This window comes from Vicugna pacos, chromosome 5, assembly GCF_048564905.1.
Source record: "Vicugna pacos chromosome 5, VicPac4, whole genome shotgun sequence".
NCBI classification, from domain to species: Eukaryota; Metazoa; Chordata; class Mammalia; order Artiodactyla; family Camelidae; genus Vicugna; species Vicugna pacos.
Window position 1 is genome coordinate 60,146,821 of NC_132991.1, and position 26,950 is coordinate 60,173,770.

The 26,950-nt window shown below is 35.6% G+C and overlaps 1 protein-coding gene across 6 annotated transcripts in view; it reads right to left on the reverse strand.

The window, feature by feature from the left end:
* Positions 1 to 26,950, reverse strand: part of SPAG16 (sperm associated antigen 16) — a 774,084-nt gene that overhangs the window by 342,004 nt on the left and 405,130 nt on the right. For 5 of the 6 annotated variants that reach the window (XM_072961330.1, XM_072961327.1, XM_072961332.1 and 2 more), the window contains one exon: positions 14,243 to 14,428. In XM_072961330.1, the coding sequence (XP_072817431.1) occupies positions 14,243 to 14,428 (186 nt within the window). Of the gene's footprint in view, positions 1 to 14,242; positions 14,429 to 26,950 lie in introns of those variants that run through there. The other variant, XR_012072761.1, reaches the window with a different exon arrangement.

Genomic DNA, 26,950 nt, shown 5'->3' on the forward strand with positions numbered 1-26,950 from the left:
GGACTACTATTCAACAAAAAGAAATTAACTATTAATACACAAAATAGTTAAATGAATCTCAAAGGCATTTCATTGAATGAAGAGCCAATTTCAGATGGTCACATACTATATAAGTCAATTTATATAACAATTTTGAAATTACAATTATAGTAATGGAATCAGTGGTTGCCAGGGGTTAGAACTGAGGGAAGAGTGTGATCATTAAGGGGTAACATGAGGGAGTTTCTTTGTGGTGATGGAACAGTCTGTATCCCAATTATGTCAAGTTATATTGGTTACTCTATTTTACACATGATAAACTATCACAGAACTACACATATACACACACACATACACACACACACACACACACACACACACACAAATGCACGTAGAAGTTGGTGAAATTTGACTAAGCTTCAGTTAATAATACTGCACCAATGTCAGTTTCCTAGTTCTGATAATATACAATGATTGGATATTTTCATTGGGGGAATCTGGGTGAAGAGTACATGAAAATGATTTCATTTTTCAATTTATTTTGAGTATTAAACTAATTCAAAATTAAAAGGTATACAAACGTAATAGGGACCACCTAAAATTACTGATCAGAGAAGTAGCCTAAAATTACTCCAAAAATTTCTCCAACAACAACAACAATTTCTCCAACAACAATCTATTTGTAAACATTGAGGCAAGAACCAGACTCCATTCTCTTCTAGGAATGATCATAAAAGTCTATTTTAATACCTATGGCATGAATTCTCTAATATAATAGTTAAATTATATATAAATAATATAGTTAAAAGTATAATGCTATATTCACATTCACAAAGAGGTGTTATAAGAGGAATAATGGATTAGAAAGAGAGTGTATTGTTTGCAAAACATTTGCCATTATTCTTCCCCTTAAAGGCACACTTTTGTGTAGTCACTTCCTACACTGACTCTGGTGTTGGCCATGTGACTCACTTTGATCAATGGAACTGTTACAAGCAGAGTCCTGAACTCTTACGCATTAGGGCTTGCTCTCTCTTACTGCTGGAATCCTTTTTGCTACAACAGAGAGAAGTTCAGGCAATCCTGCTGGGGGATGAAAGAACACAAGAAGAGTGGCCCCAGCTGCCCCAGCTGTAGCTTCAGACTTGTAAGTCAGGCCATTTTAAACCATCCAGCCCCAGGCAAGCCCAGCACAGAATAACCACCCAGCCAATATCCAGAAAAAAAAAATGTGTGTGTGTGTGTGTTTGTTTATTTAACTGATGGATGTGGTTGTGGGAAGTTTAGAAAGTTCTATTTTGATTGCTTTGATCAGTGAAATAAATATCCAAGTCATGAACTTGGAGGAAAAAGGAGTAGGAAGGGTGTTAAGGATTTAAAAATAGAGGGGAAAGGGAGGAAATATTCATTTCATATGACAGGAAGTTAATTGACAGAGGAAGTGCAGTAAGATTCAACTTGCAAATTGAGGCTATGAATACAAAGTGAGACCAATTAGCATGATTCTGGGGGGGGTGTGTGTGTGTGTGTATTTCTTATCCATGTTCAGCTGAACAGGCTAAGAAATTGGTTTAAATAGAACTAGGGTGTTGACAGGAAAGAAGTGTGGAGGAAGAGAGGACCAAGGGAATAGAACCTGTGTGGGAAGGACAGACCACTGTGATGGACCTTGGATTTCACTCTGGATAAGAAGGGAGAAACAGGAAAGCTGTCATCAGGGAAAGAGAAAAAACAGTGGAGACAATGAATTACCAGTATCACTGTAATCAAAGAATTGCTGGAATGGGTGGTACTAGAGAATACAAGCCAGGGAGAGAAGACGGTACTCACAAAGCAGAAGACCTAAAACAGAGATTCGAAAGTTGTCATAAGTAGGAGGGTTAAGAAACTGGAAGTCCAAGATCTGCTTGGATATTGATATTGCACTCAGTGAACACAGTAAGGCCTGTGATAAATTATTCAAACCTAATGGGGACGACCAGGATGTCAAATGGCTGTCCAGTGAAGGAGGGGTTAACGGTACGGTCTTGAAGCATGTGCTTCTGTTGTTTGGGAGGAGGTGGGAGGAAAGTGATCCAGAAGTGACAATGAAGAGCACGGATGGAACGTAAACCATTCATTTATATATTAATTTAAAACATGTTTATTACTTTCCCAGTATGTTCCAAGCTCTGTTTGAGTACTGGGAACATATAAGTGAGCAAACCTCCATACCTAGAGGTAAGGGAAATTAGTGTCAGTAACCTAGGCAAATTTAACTTTTGCTATTTTAAATATAGATACATATACATATATATATAAATATATTATAAATGTATATAGAACTCAAACGTTTTATGTGTGTAACTCAAAGACTGGGTCTAATGATTACCACTAGTAATGAGCTGTAAATTTTTTGTAAAGAATTAAAGGGAGGGAGAGACAGACTCCATTAAAAAAGGGACCCCATCTCCTCAAGGGAGATCAGTTTAAGATAAACGAGAACAGTGAAGAAGTAGAGGATATAAAATATTCTGCTGATGACAGGCACTGAATTCCAAAGCATACAGTGGAAGGGAGATCAGAGGTGAGTGAGAGATCAAAGCTGACTGGTGGATATATGGACAATATCTAGGATCTAATGGTTGGTTTTATTGTGTTTACCCAAATAAGCAAGGCTCTTAGTCACATGGGATTAATCCTAATAGCTTCTTAAGGGAAGGTGAACAATCAATTCCAATTTGGGGATTGGGTTCTTAAGTAGATTTCAGTGGTAAGAATATGAACATAAATAATAAGAGCCATGATAATAAAGAAGTAATTTATTGTTGGAGATATCACTGAAAGCCTCAAGTCTAAAGACATCCTAGCCTGCTTAGATATGAGTAGGAGGAAATGAGAGCGAGGAATAGAGGTGGCTACATAAATAATTACCACATGTTTGCTAGTTAGTATTTTTTTGTGTAAGAGACTTATTGCTCATAATGAATATTAAGCATCTAGGCAGCATCTTCAAGGTGCAGACATGTAATTTACTGTTACAGTTTTGCATATACCTATGATATATTAATTTATATTTGTGTAATAGTGAAGCAAAGTTCAAAGTGAAGTTAAATTTATTCTGGGGATACTGACATAAATATTCTCTAGAAAGTACATTTAATTTGTCACATGATAACTATAGAAATAGATAATGAAATTAATTATAGAACACCTCTAAAATTGGAAGCATCAGATCCTTTTAAAAACTTGTCAGACATCAGGGCAAAGGTAATCAAGAAAAAAAAAATAAAGTCAAATGCCCACTTTGTTTTACAGCAGCGATAGCTTTCATATAAAGATATATTTTGTGTCTCTCATCTAAAACATTGCACATTTTAAAACGTATATTTAGATAATTAACACAAATTTCTAACAGTAACTTTAAGTTTTAAGTTTATGGGTAAGAAATTTTACTTGGATATGTAGTCAGACAATAACACATAAAACAACTATAATTAACTCATTTGATATTTTTAAGATCGATTTTTAAATGTCTGCATTACTTAGCATAAGTAAATACAAGTTTTGGATCCATTTGAATCTGTCTGTATACTTCGGAAATCTCATAATATAGGTATGGATTTTTCTAGCCAGAAGTAAAAAAAACGTAAGCAGCGTGGTATACAACACATCTTAGTATAATTACTTCTATTTGTTATTACTGAATAGCATTTCAGACTGTTTCTTGCTAATGCATATTATTTTAAAATTCATCATATTCTTCCTTGTGCAAAGCAAAAAACAAACTGACACCATAACCCCAAACCAAGCTGAAATAGAACCATAGCAGGAAATTTCACTCTTCATGTGAAAACTACTCTAAACTATCTTAATGGGATCATTTGCGCATGATGGATACCTACAGGCTACTAATAAAACCCAAATACCATTGAAAAAAAGCATCTTTGTAAAGATGAGAAGACTCAGCACCATTTTTAATGTCCACCTCATTGGTAGCTTACCCCGAAGGCTCTATATCTTTCTAAGAGTAGGGAACTAGCATGCACTCATGGCATCTCAGAAAGTCAGTCACCCTCAGTGACAGTTGCTTGACATCTCTAAAGGTAAGGAATTAATCTTTTGATCAATGGTGAGGTCAGAGAGTTGTCTAATAATTTATAAGGTGTGGAAACCAGCAATACCTTCTTCTACACTGTAATCTGCACTAGGGCTGCGGTTGTTATGCAATTCAGTGCTGTAGCCTCAACTCCGGAGATATGAGTTGCTGAATAACTGGTAAAAATTGAGTAAATGAATAATCAATTCTTAAGTTACAAAACTATTTTTAATAATTCCATAGTCAAATCTAGTAAGTGACTGAAGAGATCATGGGCCAAATCAGAAAGGATGACTTTTGTAGAAGGGGAAATCCTGCTAGAGGTAATGTTCCTGCAGGATCCACTCCAGGTTGTGAGGAGAACAGAGGCCAGACCAGGGGGTAAAACTTTCACGTTCCTTGGCTAAAGAAGGTCTGGTTCATTTCCTGCCCAGGACAGACATTAATAAGTTTTGCTCTTATTGATATACGTTAGGATTTTGTACAAACTCACACCAAATACTATGAAGAAACAATATTAGCTTCTCTATGAAAATTTTATTTCCTGGTATTTCATTTAAGAGAACAAATTCAATTTTATTGTCTAAACAGGAGGTATTTCGCATCTAACAACATAGTTTAATATAAGAAAGTAGTTTAATTCTACCTACATTTGTATTGTTTGCTATTTTTATATCAACCAGTTTACATCTTTTATTTTGATTTGATGCACTTGGACATTCACTTCATTTCAATAAAAACTGAATCAAATCTTAGCGTTTTCTTTAAGTGAAAAACATTTCAGTAATTCCGAAACAATGTTCCAGGAGCATTACTTCATTTTTGCTGCCTCGAATAAATGGTTTTGAAACAAGTTGGGGTTTGGAGTCATATATAAAGTTTATATATATATATAGAGAGAGAGAGAGAGAGAGTATAAATAAGTAAATAAATAAATATAATTTTGATTAGATGTTATTTAAATATGAGATACTCAAATCTTTATGTCACTCTAAAATTAATTTAGAGTTGCACATTTAAGCACACTACTTTAATACTTTATATATATTAACATTTTGGTATATACACACTAACACACATACTATATATCAAAACTTAAAAACAAAAGTACATGTAATTTTAGGCTTTTATCTCATGTGTACTATGCCCATATATTCATTTTAACATGTATTAATGAAGAAATACATTGAATTCTCTTAGTCATTATCATCGAAGAGTAAGACTCATCTATTGACCAGATTCTTTTTTGGGGGGGAGGGGGTAGAAGAGTGTTGTTTTTATATGTTAATGTGCTTGCTTTGATTGATGCTAATAATATATCATGTTGCAAAATATATATATTCACTCTTATTAGAATATCTTTAGTTTCATCAATACTCATTCAATTACTTATAACATATGGTTCAGTTAGTTTGTGAGATAACAAACAGAAAGTGTACCTTATTTAGTGTAAGTGAGATACAAATTATATAACATTTATATCAAATAGTATGTGTTTTATAAATGTAAAGAGATAAATATTAAATTCTTAATGACATCTATCTTATTAATTCATATATATTAATGCAAAAGAATGTTCACATCAAGTTTATCACAGTGAACACTGTTGCTTGAAGCATCCTTGATTCATACACACAAAACCATATTGGTTGTGAGAGAGCTTGATTTTTCAATGCATAACTTGCTAAATAAAATTTGAACTTTAGTTTTAATATATTTTTCTTCATAAATCGATACTTCTTTAATAGTGCTTAGTAACTGTACACTGTTTGGGGAGGAAAATGACTGAAAATAATATGTTATTGTCTTTTTTATAGTTTTTGTGCTTATCTATGTATTTCTATTCAACAATACTCAGCTATCTCATAAAGCCTATATTTCAAGAGGGAATTATTCATTTGAATATAAATGAAAATCCAGGAAGATGTAGTAACTGATTTATTTTCCATGGAACAGGATAAAGTGATCATAAGAGGTCAATTTTAGAATGTTACCCTTTCTTTTAATGTAACATAATTATGTTTAAAGCCTTGCTTTATCAGACTACTAATATATACCTTGGGTGTCTTTTCAAGTACAAGAAGGCAACCTGGGGGTTTTTACAATATGAGACAGGTACTAATGTACCAATAACCCATGCCCTTGAGTCTTAATACTTCTTCTTACATTATTATGATTTAAAACCATTAATATTTCACAATATGTCTTTCATCTCTAACATATCCAGTTTTGCATATGCATCATAAAGAACCTAGATATATATTATTAACAAAATACAGTATAAACACTACACTCCCTTTTTGTAACTTATTTGGTACTATTTCATTATTACTAAGTTTGTAATAAAGAAATACATTTCTCCCAATTTAGAGCCCACCTTGGTGCATTATTTGATCAAAAGAAAGTAATAGTACATACTATTAAAAGAAGATAACTCACCATAAGAGAATCTTAGTATTTTACATTTCCTTTTTCTTAATTATAACGGCTCCCTTTATTTCTAACCTGTTTCTCTCATCTCATCCAGCCTGGGGATTATGATTGCCCAATTAATTATTAAATTGAGAAGGAAGCAGCGCTGGCCGGCAGGAGGGAACGTTCAATCTCTTCAATGGACACCACTTGTTAGATAAATGATGAGAAGGCATTCCTCATTCTACAGCTTTTTCTGGAATGCCAGTTGATGAATCTGGTTGGAAACACCTTTTATAGAGTTCACATTGGTATTCCAGTATAAAGAGAATGAGCTTTATGCCTTTCAGGTATCTCAAAATGTAACAGGTGATTAGCATTCTCCTTCTCTCAGAACTCATACTACCTCAGCAATTCCTATTAGCTTTATCTTGCAGATCTATCCGGAATACAAACAATTCTCATTACCTTCACTGTTCCTAGCATGGCTCAAACCCGCATTGTCTTTTACCTGGATTGTTGGAACAGACTCCCAGATGCTCTTCCTGCTTTTACCCTGGTCTCCCCAGCCCTTCTCTGTCACAGTTTAACCGAAATACAGTAACCAGAGTCATCTTGTTAGAGATTATGTGATTCTTCTGGCTAAAAATCCTCCAATGTTTTGCCATCTCATTGAGGGTAAAGATCAAAGTCATTCAAACGGGCTACCAGGTCCTGTGCTGCACACCCACTTCACTGTCTCACCTCTACTGCACACTCATCTGCTCCAGGCACACTGGCCGCCTCGCTGTTCTGCAGTCACATGAATCCTGCTACCACCACAGGGGAGCTCACTACTCAGAAGAGCTTGGAATGTTCTTCTCCTGGATATCTTCTTGGCTCATAGCCTCACATACTTCAGATTGCCCAAATGGCAACTTTACAGTGAGAATTTCTCAGAGTATCCTGTTTAAAACTGCAGTTCCTTCCAATGCCTACTATTCCTTTCCACCTTTCATTTTTTTTTTCTCTACCAAATGTAACACCTGAAAATACTTTAAATATTCATTATTGTTTTTTAATTTGACTTATTTTCTGCCTCTCATCAGAATGCCAAATACATGAATATAGGAATTTTTGTCTATTCCGTTAACTGATAGAGCATAGTGACTAGAACAATGCACATAACATATGTCCAATGCATATTTGTTGGATCTATAAACAATTTTTGAAAAAAACAAAATTAAAAGGTCAACCACATGGAGGGTACTATTTTCTATCCTATCAGCTTGACTGCAATCAGCAAAACTGATTTTCATCAGTAAGTATACTCAATCCTACTATGAAATAGAGGTTCTCAGTGGTTTTTTATTGTTTAAATGAAATCGTTATTATTGAATCAGCCTCCCACTAAATGGAAACACTAATATATTGCAGTTGCATTTTTACAGCTATTTTTATGGGCATTAACTTCCATGCAAACCAATTATTTGATTTACAGATATTGCTAATGGAAAATAAGAGTCCATAGGCTCCAAGAGTATTGCAACAGACATTAAGGATGGGAAGTGAGTCGGGGCAAGGGAAAAAAAACAGTTAAATAGCCATGTAATATCAGCACAGAATTTCTATCACTACCCTATCCAAATAATTTTGATAATATTATGGGGTTTGTGGTAGTTGCCTTATAAATATGTCATGAGGAAAAAACATATTACCTGAAAAATACTCACAGGGTGTCTATATTGGACTGGGCAGATTAAAGTACTACATCAAATAGACTGGGGATATAATTTCTCAAATAAAATAGAAATTTATTTTCTTCTTGCTGACAAGTCCAGAGAATATTGCAGGCTACCTGTAGATAGTGAATAGAGGTGGCTTTACAACAAGCAGGCTGATAATCACACTGATTTTCAGTGACTGGCTTCTGAGATTAGTCTGGCCATTGTCATTTATATCCCATCCCACCACAGGAGAGAAAACAGAGAAATGGTACCTATCATCCCAACTTAGGTTCTGTTGTAGAGAACTTAGTGACATAACCACACTTAATTAAAAGGGAAGCTGAGAAACACTGCTTAGATAGACAGCCAGGTTCCAGTTCATATGGAACAAGGAGAGAGTGGATTCTGGTGAAAAGCTATCAGTCTCTGCCATAGTTTGGCCTTTTGCCCACCAAATATCTGTGCCATCCTTCCTTTCACATGCAGAGTATTCATTGACACTCCCTCTCAAAGGGAGACAACACAACCCCACTCATTCACTGCATGTATCTCACAGTCCACAACCTCTTCATGACACACAGTCTGCTCCACTGGGTTCAGAGGTTTCTCTTGTGTTCCAGTGACCAGCCAAATACATGCCAAGTATTTTGCCTCCCCCACCATCACAAACACAATATATAATGGTGAAGGAAGACAGAATAATTGCAATATAAACTCCTGTACAGAAAGGAGAAAAAAATGGGAGATACATTAAGAGTCACTGGTCCAAAGAGTGATAGAAACTTGGGCAGGCATCATGAGGAACTTTGCCATGGCACTGAAGAAACCCTGTGATTGAATCATGCATCTCTAGCTAAGAAGAGCTCCTCTGCTTAATGTTCTCTGTGCCCTCTGGCTTTGTTCCATGGCCAAGGTTCTTTTTTGTCCATTTTCCTCTATGACCACCTTTATTTGAAGTGGGCACTGTTTTCTGTGACTTCACTGGCAGTTCACTTTCTTTGGATGCAAGTTCAGAGTCCTGAGTTTGAAGAGTCAAGGAGTGGGGGGGGGGGTTAAGGATAGAGTTATAATTTCCTTGTCAACACAGTTCTCTCAAAAACTAGGTAGGTTTCTGATATATTTGTTTCCAGTCAACGGAATGCAGCAGTAATCACAAATTACTTTTCCAAACACAGTTCTTAAATCTGCTTTATTTTTCCCTCTCAACATAATCTTGAGGTCATCTGAAACAACACACTTACTATTAAGGCAGCAGATTTACTTCCCACTGTTTGGGGTCCAGAAGTTGAATTCTACAAAGCCTCCTGTTTCCCTTTTTGTTACAAAATACTCAATTGTTGCCTGTGTAATAGCTTCTTCAAAGCAGTGGGGGCAGCTACACTTGGCAACATTTTGCCTGTTTCCAATCTCTTCCCAACAAACTACAAGCTAAGCACAAACAAGGTCTGCTCTCCAACAAATGACACTGTGGTGTAGGCAAGCATCAAAATACCCAGCTACCATGGAAGAAAAGCATCCAGGAGTCAACCAGAACATCTTATCTGAGATTATAAATTATAGATGCATTGCATATTCTCTGTTTCAAAATTGCTGCATTTTTAAATTACTTGTAATCTCATTGAGGGCAGTAATGGAGTCTTATCTGATGTCTATAACACAGTCCAACACTGAAAATTCATTTGATGAATACTTCATGAATACTTATTGATAATCTTATGCTTTAAAGAAACATAATTTTTTTATAGTTTATTGAGATATTTTCTGATTTTCCTATCCCATTTTCATCACTTTATAGATTTATGTAGGATAAGACAATTAAATTAAATAATTAAACTATAGTTCAAGTGTGGATGGAAGCAAGGAGAGCACTTTCCTCATATGTATATGTTGATTTTCCCTTTATCATTCAGGTAACCAAAATGCCATGTGTCAAGCATTCTCCACCTAGGATACAATGGCGTGTGTGTGTGTGTGTGTGTGTGTGTGTGTGTGTGTTCAAGTGAGCAGGTGTGATTTAAGATTGATTTTTAAAGAATATATTTGAAAGTTTAAGGTAGCAATCAATGATTACAAATTAAAACATATAAATTTCTACTTTTTATAAATGATCATTCAAAATATCACTGAAATACTACATTTAATTATTCACTGAAACTTTGTAGAGTGTCACAGGCATTATTCAGAGATTCTTATTAGCATTTACTCAACATGGCTCTTGATCTAGATTTTTTACATTAATTACTATTTCCAGGTATCCAACTTTCTGGCAAGGAGCTAATTAGAGGGTCTTAGCAGGTAATGCCCAGTTCAGGAAGAGCTGCAGGGCTGGGGATATGACACCAACTAAAAATATTCAAGGCTGAGCCAGGAGTTCAAAGGGAATAGCAGGCTGTAAAAAAAAAAAAAAAAAAAAAAAAAAAAGAATATATTCTAAATTCCTCCTTCTCTGGTGAACACCAGGATCTAGCAATATTTTTTTTTAAATTCAGAACTATGTGGTATCAATACAAGAGGATATGACCCAGCACTGCCCAGCTTCTACCAGCATCAAGTTACTAAAGCAAATAACCTCTCCCTTTAAGTCACCAAGCTAGTTTCAATAATCTATGGAATTGTCAAGCAAGACACTAGTTTTAGACATATTTACATAGTAAGGATTCATGAATAATTGTAAATTACAGTTCAGTGCTTTGATGATGACTCAGAAAGTTCTAGCAACTGACACTATACAATCAATTTCTCCCTTATTTGTCAGTATCTGTCCACTACTTTCCCTTCAAAGTTGGTATAATTTGTCTTCGATGATAAAGGTGAGTTCTTGACATTGATGGGAAATTTGAAATATAAAAATTTTCGGCACTGATCAAAAGCAATTTTGATTTGTTAAGTCAATACCTACTGGACCTGAATTAGAAGTGAGTAGCTGGATTATCAAGTTTGTGGCGAAAAGCTGTCAAGTCACAGTGTTTGAAATTGTTCTAAGTACAGGTGAGTCTACCAGGAATCTTGTTTTGTTTTGTTATTTTTTTTTTTTTAGTTTGGTTTAAACACTCTGAATGATTAAGACATTTAAATATACGTCGTATTTTAGAATGGGCCACTGTCTTCTATTAAAATCCTCATCCAAACTAAAGGGATAAAAATAAAATTGGATACTAGTGTTAAAATTTCAGTTATATGAGATGAATACATCCTAGAGATTTACTGTACAACACAGTGCCTACAGATAACAATAGTGTTTGCAGTTCACAGCAGCACTATTTACAATAGCCAAGACATTGAAACAACTTAAATATCCACCCACAGATGACTAGATAAAGAAGCTGTGGTATATTTACACAATGGAATACTACTCAGCCATAAAAAGTTATAAAATAATGTCATTTGTAACAACATGGATGGACCTGGAGACTGTCCATCTAAGTAAAGTAAGCCAGAAAGAGAAAGAAAAATACCCTATGACAGCACTTACATGTGGAATCTAAAAAAAGACAAATGAATTTATTTATAAAACAGAAACAGACTCACAGACACAGAAAACAAACTTATGACTACCAGAGGGAAAGGGGGTGGGAAGAGATAAACTGGGAGTTCAAGATTTGCATATACTAACTGATATATATAGAGAGAACAGATAAACAACAAATTCATACTGTATAGCACAGTGAACTACATTCAGTATTTTATGTAACCTATAGTGGAAAAGAATTTGAAAAAAAAATATGTTTGTTCATGTGTGACTGAAGCATTGTGTCCTACATCAGAAATTGACACACTGTAACTGACTATATTTCAATAAAAAATATACAAAAAACCCAATACTGTTAAAAAACTTAAAAACCCCACAAACATCAATACTGTTTGTATACTTAAAAATTTGCAAAGAAGCTAGATCTTACATTAAATGTTTTTACCAAAATAATAATAAATAAAGAACGCTGGAGGAAACTCAAAAGTGATAGATACATTCACTTCATAGATTGTGATGGTTTCACAGGTATATATTTATCTCCAAATTCATCAAGTTGTATACACTAAACAGGTGCAGCTTTTTATATGCCAATCAATATCTCAATAAAATGATTTTTTATTCTAGTAATCCATTATAATAAATATTTATAAAATCTGTATAATATATAAACAGTAAAATTAAGAATTGAATGATTATTTCAGATAACCAAATGGTACCCATATGACTACATATCTTAAGTTGTCACTAGTTTAGATAGAAACAGGTTTCAAATGTATCATTTAGAAGTAGATTTTCTGATACAGAGGATGCCAAACATTATTTAGCTGTTATCTTTGTAACTCAGGTGGACTATACTCTGTATCCATTAACGCTCTGTATCTCTCAAGGTCTGGACGAGAAACAGAACTCGCACTTAATGTTTTAATAGCAAGAATTGAATATACGGGATTGTTAACTATGTATGAAGTTGTTAACCAGATAACTACAAAACGGAAAAAGAGAACATTATATATCATGGAGTAAGGCACTGCAGGAGAGCTACCACCCATAGGGCTGAGTGAACAAAGGGACTGGGGTGGAATTTTTGAAATTTAGAACCTTGAAGGGAAGCACTGCAGAGCTGAACCTCAGCCCTCTGAAGAGGGGGCATGTGACTGCTGATATTGGTGTTCCTCATCTTAGAAAAGGGGCCATACAGAGCTGGGAATGCAGACCTCTGAAAAGGGGGTGCCTCTTTGCTGGAGTTAATGTTTCATGATAGTATAATACAGCTGTTTCTGCAAGGACTGGAAAACCTGTCAACTGGATTTGCCTGCTGTGTTGAGAACGCACTGCTGTTGCTGAGATGAAGCGTTGCTAGGGTAAGGCTCACTGGAACTGCAAGTCCAGAAGAAGCCCACGGGAAGGAGACAGAAAGACATAGGTCTCCTCTATCTCCTCCAGCCTTGAAGTCTACAAGCACCCACTATCATCAAAGTGTAACAGACAGTCAGCTGGCAAAGCAAAAATGTGGTTTCCACTTCCAGCATCATGAAAATGAAGGGTGAGTTTGGTGCTGTGAGAAAACAGCATAATACCTGGTACACGGCCCTAGGAGATGATTAACCTATACACAGGACAGAGCATATACTCTCAACGAATGTTCCCTGTTGACTTTTTGGCAAGCACCCCACTTGCCCTCTCTTCGAAATATGTTACCCATGATTCAAGGAAGAATGGGGAAAATTTGTTCAATGTACCTGTTTTACCCATGGCCCCAAAACAATAGCGTCCACCTTTAACATGAGTTCATATTCCTCTTATGAAATAAATGACAATGGCTTAGCAACAATTGTTTACCTAAATTTTTAAGAGCTGTTACCATTTATATATGGAATCTAGGCATTGGTTTAACAATTCAAGTGACCAGAAGTCTGACTGATGGTTTTTATTCCCTTAGCTAACCAAAGCAATCAGGGTATTTGATACTACCATTTTTTTATCTTATTTGTATACCTAACAGGATGGAATAATTACCCAAAAATACATAGATGACAGGTATTTTGACACTGAAAACATAATAGATATGTCTGTCTTGAATTAAGATCAAAACATGAAACTTCTATGTCCGTATAATATTGTACAGGACTTTGCAGACAGTAATTGCATTAGTTCTTACTATTTGTAAATTGCCAAGAAGCATTTAATTTGGGAAATGTTACAATATATCAAAATTAAGCACAAAGGAAATACTTCTGTCATATTCCTGTCTATTAAATTGTTAGTTGATAATCCAGAGAGACAGCAGTCCTGTGGAAGGAAGAACTAAAAACCTCTCTTTAAAGTATTTGTTTCAATCTTGCTTAAAACAAACAGCTTTCCAATGAAGCAATTCTAAGCTTATTATACGGTTTTGATCTTGAGACCTACATTTATAAAGGACTCATTATATCAACAAAGATTAATGGAGTTAGAAATGGGTTTCACAGAGATTATTTAAGTAGGTCGCTATAATTTTATCAATTAACTTTTTTTTAATTCCCTTTGAGGGAAAAAAACACTGCCTATGTATATTTATCAACATTGAGTATCAATCATGTTTAAAGTACTTCTTACCTGTTAACATCCCAGATTTTGCTAGTTGTATCCAGTGAGGAAGAAGCCACAAAGTCACCACAGGAGTGCCAGGTGCAGGACCATACTGCATGGGTGTGCCCTTCAAAGGTCGAAATGCAAGTGCCTTTAAATAGGTCCCATAATTTAACTGTAGTGTCACCACTTGCAGTAGCCAATTTGTTGCCACTATTTGCAAGAACACAAAAAGGAAATTTGTTATAAATATATCATTTATGGCTTGTTTTTATGAATGGTTGTATTCTTGAGTAATACCTGTGTGTTTGTCTGAGTTATTTTTACTTTTAATAGCATATCTAAATGCCTGAATCTAATTATCTTATTTGAGACTACACAATTTGATACTTACTTATATTGTTTAGTATTTTAAAGTTGATACGAGAAAGTGCTGTTGCATACTTTCGAGATTAATTCTTCTATATTCTTCTAGATTAATTCAGTACTTTAAGCATATGTTGGGCTCAGGGGTATATGTTAAGGTTCTGTGAGTGATGTAGCCTCAACAATGAAAATTTAGACATGGGCTAAGACAATTCCAAAAACGTAATACAAAACAGTGAGTCAGCATTGCTTATGTTTGGATTAATTAAATGCTGCTGGAGTGCAGTCTGGATGATGAAGGAAGAAGTGAATCAGGAATGAGGGGGCTTTGGAGCTAGATCTTGAGAGATGAAAGATTTTAAGTGCTGGGAGGCTGAACATGAGTCATTGGATTTTCCATTTGAGTCATTAGCAGATGATTTAAAAAGCAGTGGCTTTCAAGTGGCGGACACAAAAGCTAGTTTAAGAAAAGAGTGGGTGTCAGTGACGTAAATAGAAACATCTAGGTTTTTTTGGTAAAATATCAACTGCAAGAAACTTTCAATTCCATCATCTTCTCCTCATCCTTTGGCACTGTTTGCTACTTCTAGGTGTTCTCCTAGTAACTTTTCTCTGGCTAAATGTAACGAACTGCTTATTTGCCTCCTTCCCTATGTTTCTGATGGGGAAATGTCTCCTCTCTTCTGTTTCCACAGCATCACACATTATGATTAACCAGTTGAAGTTCTCATTAAATGAATGAGTGAAAAGTTATGCTACAAATGAAGAAAAGAAGTGCTCAATATTTCTAAGACAGGAAATGGCACTTGGATCAAGACCAGTGTTTTGCTTGCTTGCTTTCATTTGCTTATTTCTGTCCTGAGAGAATTAAACTTTTATGTGCAGAGGAGCAACAACTACTGGAGAGGGAGAGCTTACAGGTGCTGCCGGAAAGGTGAATTATAGGGTGAGGAGATTCTTATTAAATTTGTTAAAGGATATTTATTTTATTTTTCAAATTAGCAGAGTTAAGAATTACTTAAAAAGTCCTCTATGAAGGCAGTCCTTCACTAATAAGTAGATATTAAAAACTGTCCTTTGCTTGGCAGCTGTTGTTTATTTGTACATATGTTTGCCATTCAAAATTTTACTTTTTAGTTACAAACTGAACATTTGGCTAAAAATATCCAAGCAAACATAATTATCAGAAATAATTTAGCCATGCCTTTTTTCTTTCTCAAATCAGTGTTTCTGGAGGCCTAGCATGTTATTGTGGACATAAGTCTTACTCTAGTTTAAGATTTACTATGGTATATTTGTTCCTGTGACTGAAAAACCCCTTCAGGTAAGTCTGTATGTTTCACTCTTGCTTTAACCATGTGACAAGAAAAACAAAAATCACAGAGGAACTACTACAACTTGAATAAAGTACCTGTAAGTAGCTTCACATGTGCCATAGATTGATATATAGTCAACAATAAATATGAACAATGTTCTCATAATTTTTTAATACACTGAAATTGCTGTTTATGTGTATGAACTCAACCAAATCTAAGATACATAGACTATGAGTTTCAGAATTTCTTTGAAATGTTTTTGCTTTTCAAAAGACATGGATTGAAATATGGAAAACTGTACATTTTTGGTTCATAAAAAAATTAGCTTATCTCTGGACTGAAAGAGAGCAACAGAGACAGAAAGAATGGTGAACTACAATTCAAAAGGGTCTTTAAATCATGTTAAAGTCAGGATTTTCTTTGGTTCTACACAAATAGGAGAAGCCAAACCCTCAAAAAAAGCAGAAGTGGAACCAGGTTGTTAACATATAGACTAAATCATTCAAATTTAGGCTATCAGCATTCCACCAGATAAAGTCCACCAGATATGTTGCTTACAAAAAAAAAAAGTTACTACACACATAATGGGAAATCAAAAGCCATGACTTAGAATGAGGTAACAAAATTAACAAACACTTATATCCTGAAAGACTCTAGTTGTAATATAAGGTATATAATATAACTATGAATTAAGTGTATAAAGAAAGAAAAGTTGAAATAAAATTATCAAGCAACCAAAGATTTTATAAGGAATCAGATCTGAAATAAAATAGAAAATTCAAAAATTAAAGAAAATTAATTTTTGAAATTAAGAAATCAGTGGATAAATTAAATAGCAGATTAGACACAGCAAAAGACAGAGTCAATGGACTGGAAGACAAATATGAAAAAAAAATTTACTTCTACTAGAGTACAGCTAGACTAGGAAATGAAAACAGGAGATGTCTTAGTTTGCTTGGGCTGCTATAATGAAATACCATAGACTGGATGTCTTAAACAACAGAAATTTATTTTTCACAGTTCTGGAGGCTGATAAAGGTCAATCTGATTCATGGTAAAGGCTTTTCCTGGCTTGTAGACTGCTGTCTTCTTGCTATGTCCTCACATGGCAGAGAGAGAGAAAGCTCTGATTGCTATTTCTCTTCTTATAAGGGTGTTGATCTCATCATGAGGCTCCACCCTCATGACCTCATCTAAACCTAATTACTTCTCAACAGTCCCATCTCCTTATAACATCACATTGAAGGTTATAGCTTCAAAATATGAATTTAGATATTCAGTCCATGACTGAATGAAATAAAAGAAAAGAAGATTATATTTTCCTAATCAAAATTTCAGAAGAGAATAATATAAAATCGATACATAAAACACTCAAAATACTAAAGATTGAGAATTCACAGAAACTAGAAAATGTAAGACTTAGAACTATAGATTCAGGAAGAAAAATGTATACCAAGCAGGATAGATAGTGTAAACAAAAAGAAATCTTAGATAAATGTTAGATAAATTTTAGTTAACTGTAGAGCACCACAGGCAACAATAATAAAAACTGGAAAAATAAGGAGAAGAGAAAAAAATAGGAGAGATTATTCATGTATATAGCACTTAATGTGTGCTAGGAGCTCTACTAAGCACATTATATACATTTGATCCTCACAAGCATCCAATAGTTTGGGCACCTTTCTTATTTTTCAAATACTTGAACATCACAGAGCTAGTAAGTGGCAGATCTGGAATTTCTTCAAAGAGCCAAGAGAAAATAATGTTACTTTAGAATTATCAGCAATTTTTCTCAGGATACAGGCAAATAAAATATCTTCAGCTAAACAAAGCAGTTCTCCCTTATAGGAACTACTAAGACTGTATTTTAAGTGGGAAAAATAAAGAACCTAGAAGGAAGATCTCAAATGAAGGAAGGGTAAGCACAGAATTTAGTAAACATGTCAGTATATCCAAACATTTGCATATATCAATAATGCTTGAAAAAAATAAAATAAGAAAACAATAACAATATTGACAAAAATGGTCCTGTGCTGTTCAGAAGGGAAGATACCACATTGATAATTTTTTTAACTTTATTAAGGAATTCTTGTAAAGTGTTACGGGTAACTACTAAAAGAACAGAAATAGAGTATATAACTTCTAGGCCATTATAAGAAAAAGTAAATAGGTAAGAAAGCTAACAATTAGAAACATCTACCCAGATTATAAACATTTACCCACAATAAAGCAAGAAGGGAGAAAACAGCACTATAATAAGTAAATAGAAAACAAACAAAAAAGTAGAAAAAATTCAAACATAATATCAATAAAGACAAATGAAGTAAATTGGAATTTAAAAAATAAAAATTTTTAAGTCTGAAAAACTAACAAGGTAAGCTATGTATTGTTTACATGAAGCACACTAAATTCCTAAGGACATACAAAGATGGAAAGCAAAAATATAGATGTCTAGGCTAAAGGGAATGAAAATAAAGATATAGTAGATATATATATAATATCAGATAAAAAGACCTTAGGGCAAAAATGTGTTATTAGGGATAAAGATAGTCCCTATGTAAATAAATAAAATGATAAAACATTTCATTCCTTGAAAAGTTTTAAAACTAAATTATATAAGAATATTAAATGCATCTTAATTAATAAAAAATGACAATGTTAGAACCATAGAAATAAAAATGACCAGCCATCAACATGAAAGATTTACACACCTCTTTCAATTTATTTTTCTATTTCTAAACTCAAAATACTAATAAAGATGTGGAATATTTAGGGAATAAAAATTACAACCCTAATGGCCATATATAAAAATCGTTCACCAAATTACTAGTGACTACACATTCTTCCCAAGCATATATGGAACATTTATAAAAGCAGAAAATATATAAGCCATAAAGCAAGTCAACATATTTAACATAATTGTTATCTTAGGAGTTATATTTTCTCACCAAAATTCAACAGCTATAAATGAGCAACAAAATCATATTTTTAAAAACCTGTATATTGGTGGATTTTAAAACAGTTTAAAATAACTTACATATCAGAGAAGAAATAATAATGGATGTTTAAAAATAATTAGAACTAGGAGGCCAAGATTGTGGAGTACAAGGATGCTCCTAGCTCACCCTCTCCCATAAATACACCAAGAGTAACATCCACAGACCTACCAGCCAATCAGAGCACCTGCTGAACTTTGACAGAACATCACCTTCTTCAAAAGACAAAATTCGCCACAAATTTGGTAGGAGAAAAGGAAAAAAGAAAGAAGAAAAAGGAAAATAATGTGGGACTGTTCCCCCAGGGAAGGAGTGGCACAGGAGGAATTAGGGCTCCTTCGCTGGGTCTCCCCCTCTCCAACAGAGAGGTCAGTGGGATGGAGGGGGAAGCTCTGAGGCTCGGATCTGTATGGAATAGCTCTTGACCATCGGAACTAACTCACACAGGAACAAAAGGTCCCTACGACCCCTAGCCCTATAGCGACCCCCCCCCCCCAGCCCTAGACGTGAGCCGGCAGGTGGGGGATGGGACAGGCTGCCCAAGCCGGGTGGAGGACTCAGGCCGGCTGTACAGAGGCAACCCCGGGGGACTGCAGGGTGCTGTGCTTAATGGCTGGGAAGGTGTACAGATCAGAACAGCCTGGGTCCCCCATAAAATACAGGGAAAAAAAGCAAACCAACACTGCTGGGGTGCCCTTGGGGAAGGGCACTGTAGCCTCTGTCTCCACTGACCAGCGGCGCCATTACGGGCGCATTCTCGGGAGAAGAGGGGCGCGGCGCAGCCACGGCCGCCATGTTCTCCAGTGCGCAGCTCCCAGGCGGAGGTGGGGTGGAAACCTGAATCCTTACCTGGGGGCTCCGCAACCTCACAGACGGGACTGAGGCTTGTTGACAGCCCCAGGCAGAGGGGACCATTCTGCCCTGGTGCCTCTGTGCGCTCAGGCCTCTAAGACAAACGAATAAGGAGCAGAGTTCTGGCACAGAGCAGGGGCGAGGGCTGGTGCGGCTGTTTTCAACAAGCCTGCCTACAGAGCGTGGCCCCGACGCGGTGCTGGAAGCCGCACTGAAAGGGGGGCGGGGGGGCGACACAAGCGCCTCGCTGGGATGTGGTGTTGGGAGGGGGCGTGACCCACTGGCCTGCTGGCGCTGGGAGCAACACAGACGAGGAGTGAATGGAGGGCCTCTGGAACCAGCGAGCAGAGTTCATGCAGGAGGGACAGGGCAGGAGAGGCGACAAACAGAACAAAAAGGTGGCCCCGCGCAATAGCCAGTGCAGGCTCTGGCCACCAGAACAACAGCCACACCCCCAACCAAAGGGAGAACAGACAAAAGGCAAGGAAGGAAGACTTGGCAACCAACCATATTTTAAAAGGACCTCTCGACAAAATTATTAAGAGCACATAGTCTCCACCAGAATACATCCACCTTTTATTTTCTTTTTTCTTTTTCTATTTTAATTTTTTTTATTTTTAGTCCCTTTAAAATTTTTCTTTTAAATTATTTATTAATTAAAAATTTTTTCTCAATTTGATTTTATTTGTTTTGTTCTTCTGTTATTGATTATACTGTTTTCAAATCTTTTATTCTTTTAAATTTTTTGTTTTATTTATACATCTGCTTTAGAAAAACAAATAAATAAATAAACCCCTTCAGGACCACAGTAGATAACTGATACTCCATAATCCATAGTGCCAGAGAGATATTAGTAAAATGGAGAGGAACCATTTCCAATTAAAATAACAAGAGAAATCCCCTGAAAGAACAATCAATGAAATAGACCTTGATAGTCTACTAGATCATGATTTCAAAAAAGGAGTGATCAAAGTACTGAAGGAACTAAAATTGTGAATAGAGACAGAGAATATGTCAAAAAGGAAATTGAAACTATAAAGAGGAGCCAATTAAAAATGTAAAACTCATTTGCGGAGATGAGAGCTGAGTAAAGGCTGTAAAAAGTAAGCTAGATAATGCAGAGGGAAAAGTAAGTGACTTAGAAGACAGGACAACATAAGTCACCCAATCAGAACAGCTGAGAGAAAAAGAAATAAAAACCTATGAAAACAATATAAGGGACCTGTGGGATAAAATAAAGCGTGCAAACCTACGCATAATAGGGGTCCCAGAAGAAGAAAGAGCAAAGATGATTGAAGGTTTTTGAAGAAATCATGACTGAAAACTTCCCAAACCTAAAGAAGGAAACAGATATCCAAGCACAGGAAGCACAGAGGGTCCCAAACCAGAAGAACCCAAAGAGACCCACATCAAGACATACTATAATCAGAATTTATCTTTTATAAAAATGTTACTCATATTAACATGAGTTCTTTGCAGCTTATGAACAGTCTACAAATAGATTATATCAAATTTGGTTGGGTCAAACCAGTTTATACTTTGTGAACAGTAAGTAGTAAGTATCATTTATTTTTACAAATAGTATATATTTTCTGTAATTGCTTTATTCCCTATTTTGCATATTCTTTATACAAATTATTGACACTTTTCAGATTTTAGCTCATAATTGCAGAAATATTAGAGTTAGTTAGTGTTAAAAAGACTTCAGTTTTTAGAGCTGAATATATTACAGCTTCCAGATTGATGCTAATTATCTTTTTTTAAAGAAACCTGCTAACGTTTTTCATGAGAGTGAGGTGGAGTGGGAAGAATCAATGCCTCAACGCAAAATAGGAAGTGGAAAGTGTAGAGGCCAGAAGATGTGGTTGGCTTCTCACTCTGGCTCCTCTAGACAACGTACGTGACCTTGGACAGGCCATTTAACATTTCCATTTAACACCTCTGAAATTCATCATCTTTATCTGGAAATGTGGATGATAAGTTCTGCTCAATATAACGCAAAGTGTTGTTTTGAAGATTAAGTGAGAGAATTCTTACAACAGCACATTTTGAATTCCAGGTATTATTCAAAAGAGACTTTTTTTTTTTAAGATACTTTTATGATCTCCAGTTTAGTTTTTACGTGAAATTGCTTATCCACATTTCCATAAAGAGTGGAATGGAATCCAATTACTACCATTATATTGTAGTCTCATCTGCCTGTGTCTACATGCTCAATAGGACTATTTGAATTTGTAAAAGGACTATCAGTTAACTCACAATGTTCTCAGCTGCCACAGAATACGTGTATTATTTTATGAAGCAGAATAACATGTAACCAAACCTAATTAAATTAAATTAAAAATCTTGCACTATTTTTGTATTAGGTAAAAAATATAACTTTGGTTTCACTAGGTTTATAAAATGGTTACTTTAGAAAAACTCATATTTGGAATTTAGATTAACTTGAAAAACATTGTTATATTTGATATATATTTAGTGTGCCCAGTTTGTGACAATCCCCCAAGCTTTAACTTAAAAGTTAAAACAAAAGGGCTATGAATACTTTCACACAAATTATCTAAACCTTTACGTAGTCTTTAATACAGAGTTCCATTGCCACATTGGGCAGGGATGAGGGGTGGGGGTGAGATCACTGTGACAGAGCAAAGATTAGTACACATTCACACGCAGAATGGTCTTGGTTGGTTTTCTGAAGTAAATGATGCCCATGTCCAAATACTCTTGCCTTTACTCCCAAGTGATATGCCCTTTGTGTGTGTGTGTGTGTGTGTGTGTGTGTGTGTGTGTGTGTGTGTGTCAAAATCTAGAATCAGCCAAGAATCATAAGCAAAGTGGACTCAAAAGACAGCATTATGTGCTAATATTACAAATATGTGCTAATATAACAGACTTCAGCAAAAGCAAAGAGGCACTATTGAGTGTTGAAGGAAGAACAGGCTTTCCCTCCCCAGCTGCAAAACTACTGCCCTTTCTTGGGTGGGTATTTGATTGGAGCTCCAGGTTTATCTCTGTCAGTTGAGAACCTCCAATGGGATTTTCAGCTCAACCTTTTATCTATTAAACAGGAATGGCAAGATGCTGTCAAGTGAACTCCACTCCTCTGTGCCTATTATACAGTATTTATAAGATACATGATTTATTGGGTGAATGTATAAATGATATATGTAATAAGGACAGAGAGAGTTCAATTGGAACTAGATTTGTGTTAACAGAATAGCATCGTTTAGGGTTGCATATATGAACAAGTTTACATATAGCAACACATCCTGGTACAGAGGAAAGAATATATAGAATATGAAACTACTAACATTTTACTAATTTTTTATTGTTTTATAGTTTGCATTTATGTTATTGTTTAGGTTGTAGAAGCAGAAGAATAGAAATTAGAAGGTTAGTTTATGAAAATTTATGTGGACATAATGAATAACAGTGTCATCCTGGAAATAAGATAGAGATGCCCCTAGAATGCCTTCAAACTTTCAAGTATCAATTTAAATCTTTGGGATTATATATTTTAGTATGTAGTTTTCTTACTGCATCCAACGTGCTTCTGAGTATTCCCAAATTATCATGCATACACATGTATATATGTGGTATGTTAAAATTGAATATTCTTGAAAAATATAAACTTGGATAACCATAATATTTTGATATATATTTATAGTTGCTAAAATGCTGCTCTCATCCTTTTTAAAATTAAGTTTCTATGCATAACTTAGGTTTCTTTCTAGAAAAAAATTATTTTCAGGGTATTAAATCTAAATTTTTTCAACTATCTCAAGACCTCTACATTTGACACTTTCTTTTCCTTTGTTTTGACTCAATGTTCTAAGTAAAGCAGAGCACAAAGCTCAGGGTATAGCCCCTTGCCTTTCTCAAGCTGAAAGGTCAGGATGGGGGGAGGGGAGGAGGCAAGGGGTGAGGAGGTGGGGAATGGAATGGATGGTGGGAGAGAAGGGTGGAGATGTAGAAATGGAGACCTGAGAAGCAGGAGGAACCAGACCACTCAGGGCCTTACTGGTAATGGTGAGGTGTTTGGAATTTAGCCTAAGTGCTAAGAGATGACAAGACACAGGAGATACATTCGTTCATTTTAGAGTTGGTCACATGCTCCAGACTGTCCTAGACAACCCAATCCAGCATCCTTCCATGCTTCTCAAACACACTAACCGTGCTCCCCTCAGGACATCTGGATACATTTCCTCTGATGCCAGGATGCTACCCACCTTGTATTTCCCACAGATTTCTCCATGACTTCAGTTGAAAACCATTCCTTTAACTTTACCTTATCATGGAGGACGTCTGACAATCCCACTAAAAATATTGCAGCACCCCAATTTTCTACCTCTCCCTGTTTCCCTTCACTGTGTTATTTTTTCTAAAGCACTTATCACTATCTATTAAACTATCACTTATTTCATTAATTGTCTCTCTGTCAATAGACTGTAACATGTACTGAGGGCAGGAACTTTTTTCTATTCACTGCCACATCCCCGATGCCTAGCTATGTATTTGGCACATAGGGACTCTCAATAAATAGCTGCTGAATCAATGAATGAAACTCTTTAAATTCCTGTTTCTAATGAATAGTATTTCTGGGTTTAAAAACATAAAAAATATGTAGGCTAATGGATCTTATGCCCCACTTTATCACTGAGTATCTTATTTGGATATTTAAAGACATTTTATTTCATGGCATAAGTTATTTGCTTCCACATTTTGCCTGAGTTATTATACATACAACTTCAGAGCCTCAGGAAAACAGCATATCCCCCATCCACTTCGTGTCATTTTTTGGAAAGATGCAGGACATAAATAAGTTCAGTAAATAAAAAATTAGCTAACATAAAGTAAGTTGCAGAAATGATACATCTTCTATTCCCAGTGGAAAGTCAAATTGACTAAAGTCTTTGGATCATCACAACAGGGCATTTAATAAAGAGATGTGACAAATTCCAAGCATTAGGTCTGAATTATACCAGTAGCCTCCTAACTGCTTCTGCCCTTGCCCTCTACAATCTTTCTTCAATTAAAAAAAGCCAAAAAGATCCTGTTCATGCTGCTCTCCTGCTCAAACCCTGCAATGGTCTCTCATCTCCCAGAGTAAAAGCCAAAATCCTAACTATGAAATAAGGCCCTACACAATCCACCCACCACACGCCTTGTTACCATTGATTTTTTGTTTTCCTCCTAACACCTCCCCCCCCAACCCCGCCCTCTACTCTAGCATCCACTGTTCTTTCTTCTTGGAGTGTCCTTTCCCAGAAAAACCAATGACTGGTTCCTTCCCTTTCTTCAGGGCTTTGCAGGAAGACACATCAAAGACACATCTGTCTAAAATGCAATCCCACCTCTAACACTAGGCTCCTTTCCTGCTTTTTTTTTTTTTTCAGTAGCACTAATCACTATTAACTCACTATATATTTAACTAATTTCTCTTATTTATTATTTGTTCTTGTCAAGCTCTCACAGTTCTGTGGGCCTCTGCTTTACCTAGTTCTTTGCTGTTTAATATATTCACAAATAATAAATGCCTTAAGTTAGATTCCACATCCTGCCTGAATCTAGTTCTTATAGAGACATATTACAGTTGGCCTTCTGCAGTTATGAGTTCCACATCTGCAGATTCAAACAACTGTGGATTGAAAATATTTTTTAAAAATCCAGAAAGTTCCAAAAACAAAACTTGGATTTGCTGCATATCAGCAGCTATTTACACAGCATTTATATTGCATTTACAGTTATTTACATAGCATTTACACTATAGTAGGTATTACAAGTAATCTAGGGATGGTTTAAAGGGTATAGGAGGATGTGAATAGTTTATATGCAGATACTACACCATTTTATATTAGGGACTTGAGCATCCACAGATTTTGGTATCTGCAGGGGTCCTGGAACCAATCTAGTGCATACTAAGGAATGACTGTATTTACTAACAGCCTCAATCTCACCATCTTGCAGTGTTTAAAATTACCATCCTTCTGAGCCTAGAATGTGAAGACCCAGCTACTGTCCCTCTTCTCACAGTTCCAGGAGATGTCTCATTTTCATCCAGACCAGGACCCAGGTCTCCTGCTCGTTTCACTAGAGTTAAGAGCTCTCCATCTCCAAACACTCTGTCTACGTCTGGCCCAGTGTTCACCTGGTCCATAAGACAGAGAAGCAACTCTTCATCAAGAATTTTTTTTTTTTTTGCCACAGCAGGTCTGCTCTACATTCAAACTTGGTCTTGCACATCACCAAGTCTGCTTACATACTGAGGAAATTTCTACAACCCAGTTTCTCTAGTGCTTGCGTCTCTCTTCCAGCCAGTTCTGAGCGGTAATTAGATTATTGTGTTTTTTTAAGTTATTTTATTCAGTTCCTTCTGAGTATCCACTATTTACCAAGGATACAAAGAATATGAAGGATATAAAGTACACATATTTCTCAAATTCTTTCCATTGTTTCTTTGGGTTAAATTATGAGAGCTCAAAGTTTGGATACTCAGAGATCACTTTTTCCACTTCTCCTTCACCACCACAGAAGTATTTTTACTGAGCTGCTGGTGGTTTTGTTCTGCTGCCCTATAATAAGGAAAGTTTAAAGGCACAGTACTGGGGAAATCTGCATTAGTCAAAGTCTGTTGCTGAGGCTATTGCTCAATAGATCATATATTACACATAGACTTTTAATATGGACCCAGTGTGGAAATGCCATCTGTGCCTTAATAGCAGTGAGTCACTGCATTGCTGCTAAACAGCTGGAGGTGGTTTCTCTCATCAACAATGGCAGTCCCATGGCTGACTAGGGACTTTCTGTCCCTACTTTCTGTTGACTGCTACAATGCTTGTCCAAAGTTGAGCCCTCCTTTAGCAATTAAAAAAAATAACATTATATTATGGCTTTTATTAATGAGTAAATGTCCATGTAGCCAAATTTTAAGGAATGATTTAAGGTAGATTACTGGCATTTTATGTATTAACTTGACACCTGGCTCCCACTTATTTTACCTATTCTGAGTTATCCGTCACCCTAATTATCTCTAAAAATTATCTTCCTACATTTGCAATTCCTCTAAATTCCTTTTGAAAATGTATGATATAAAATATAATTTAAAAATCTCAAAATGTACTATGGGCTAGGGGTATAAAGATTAACTGAAATAAACTCTGCCCTCGAAGACCTCATGGTATAATAAGTTACATACAATCAATGAA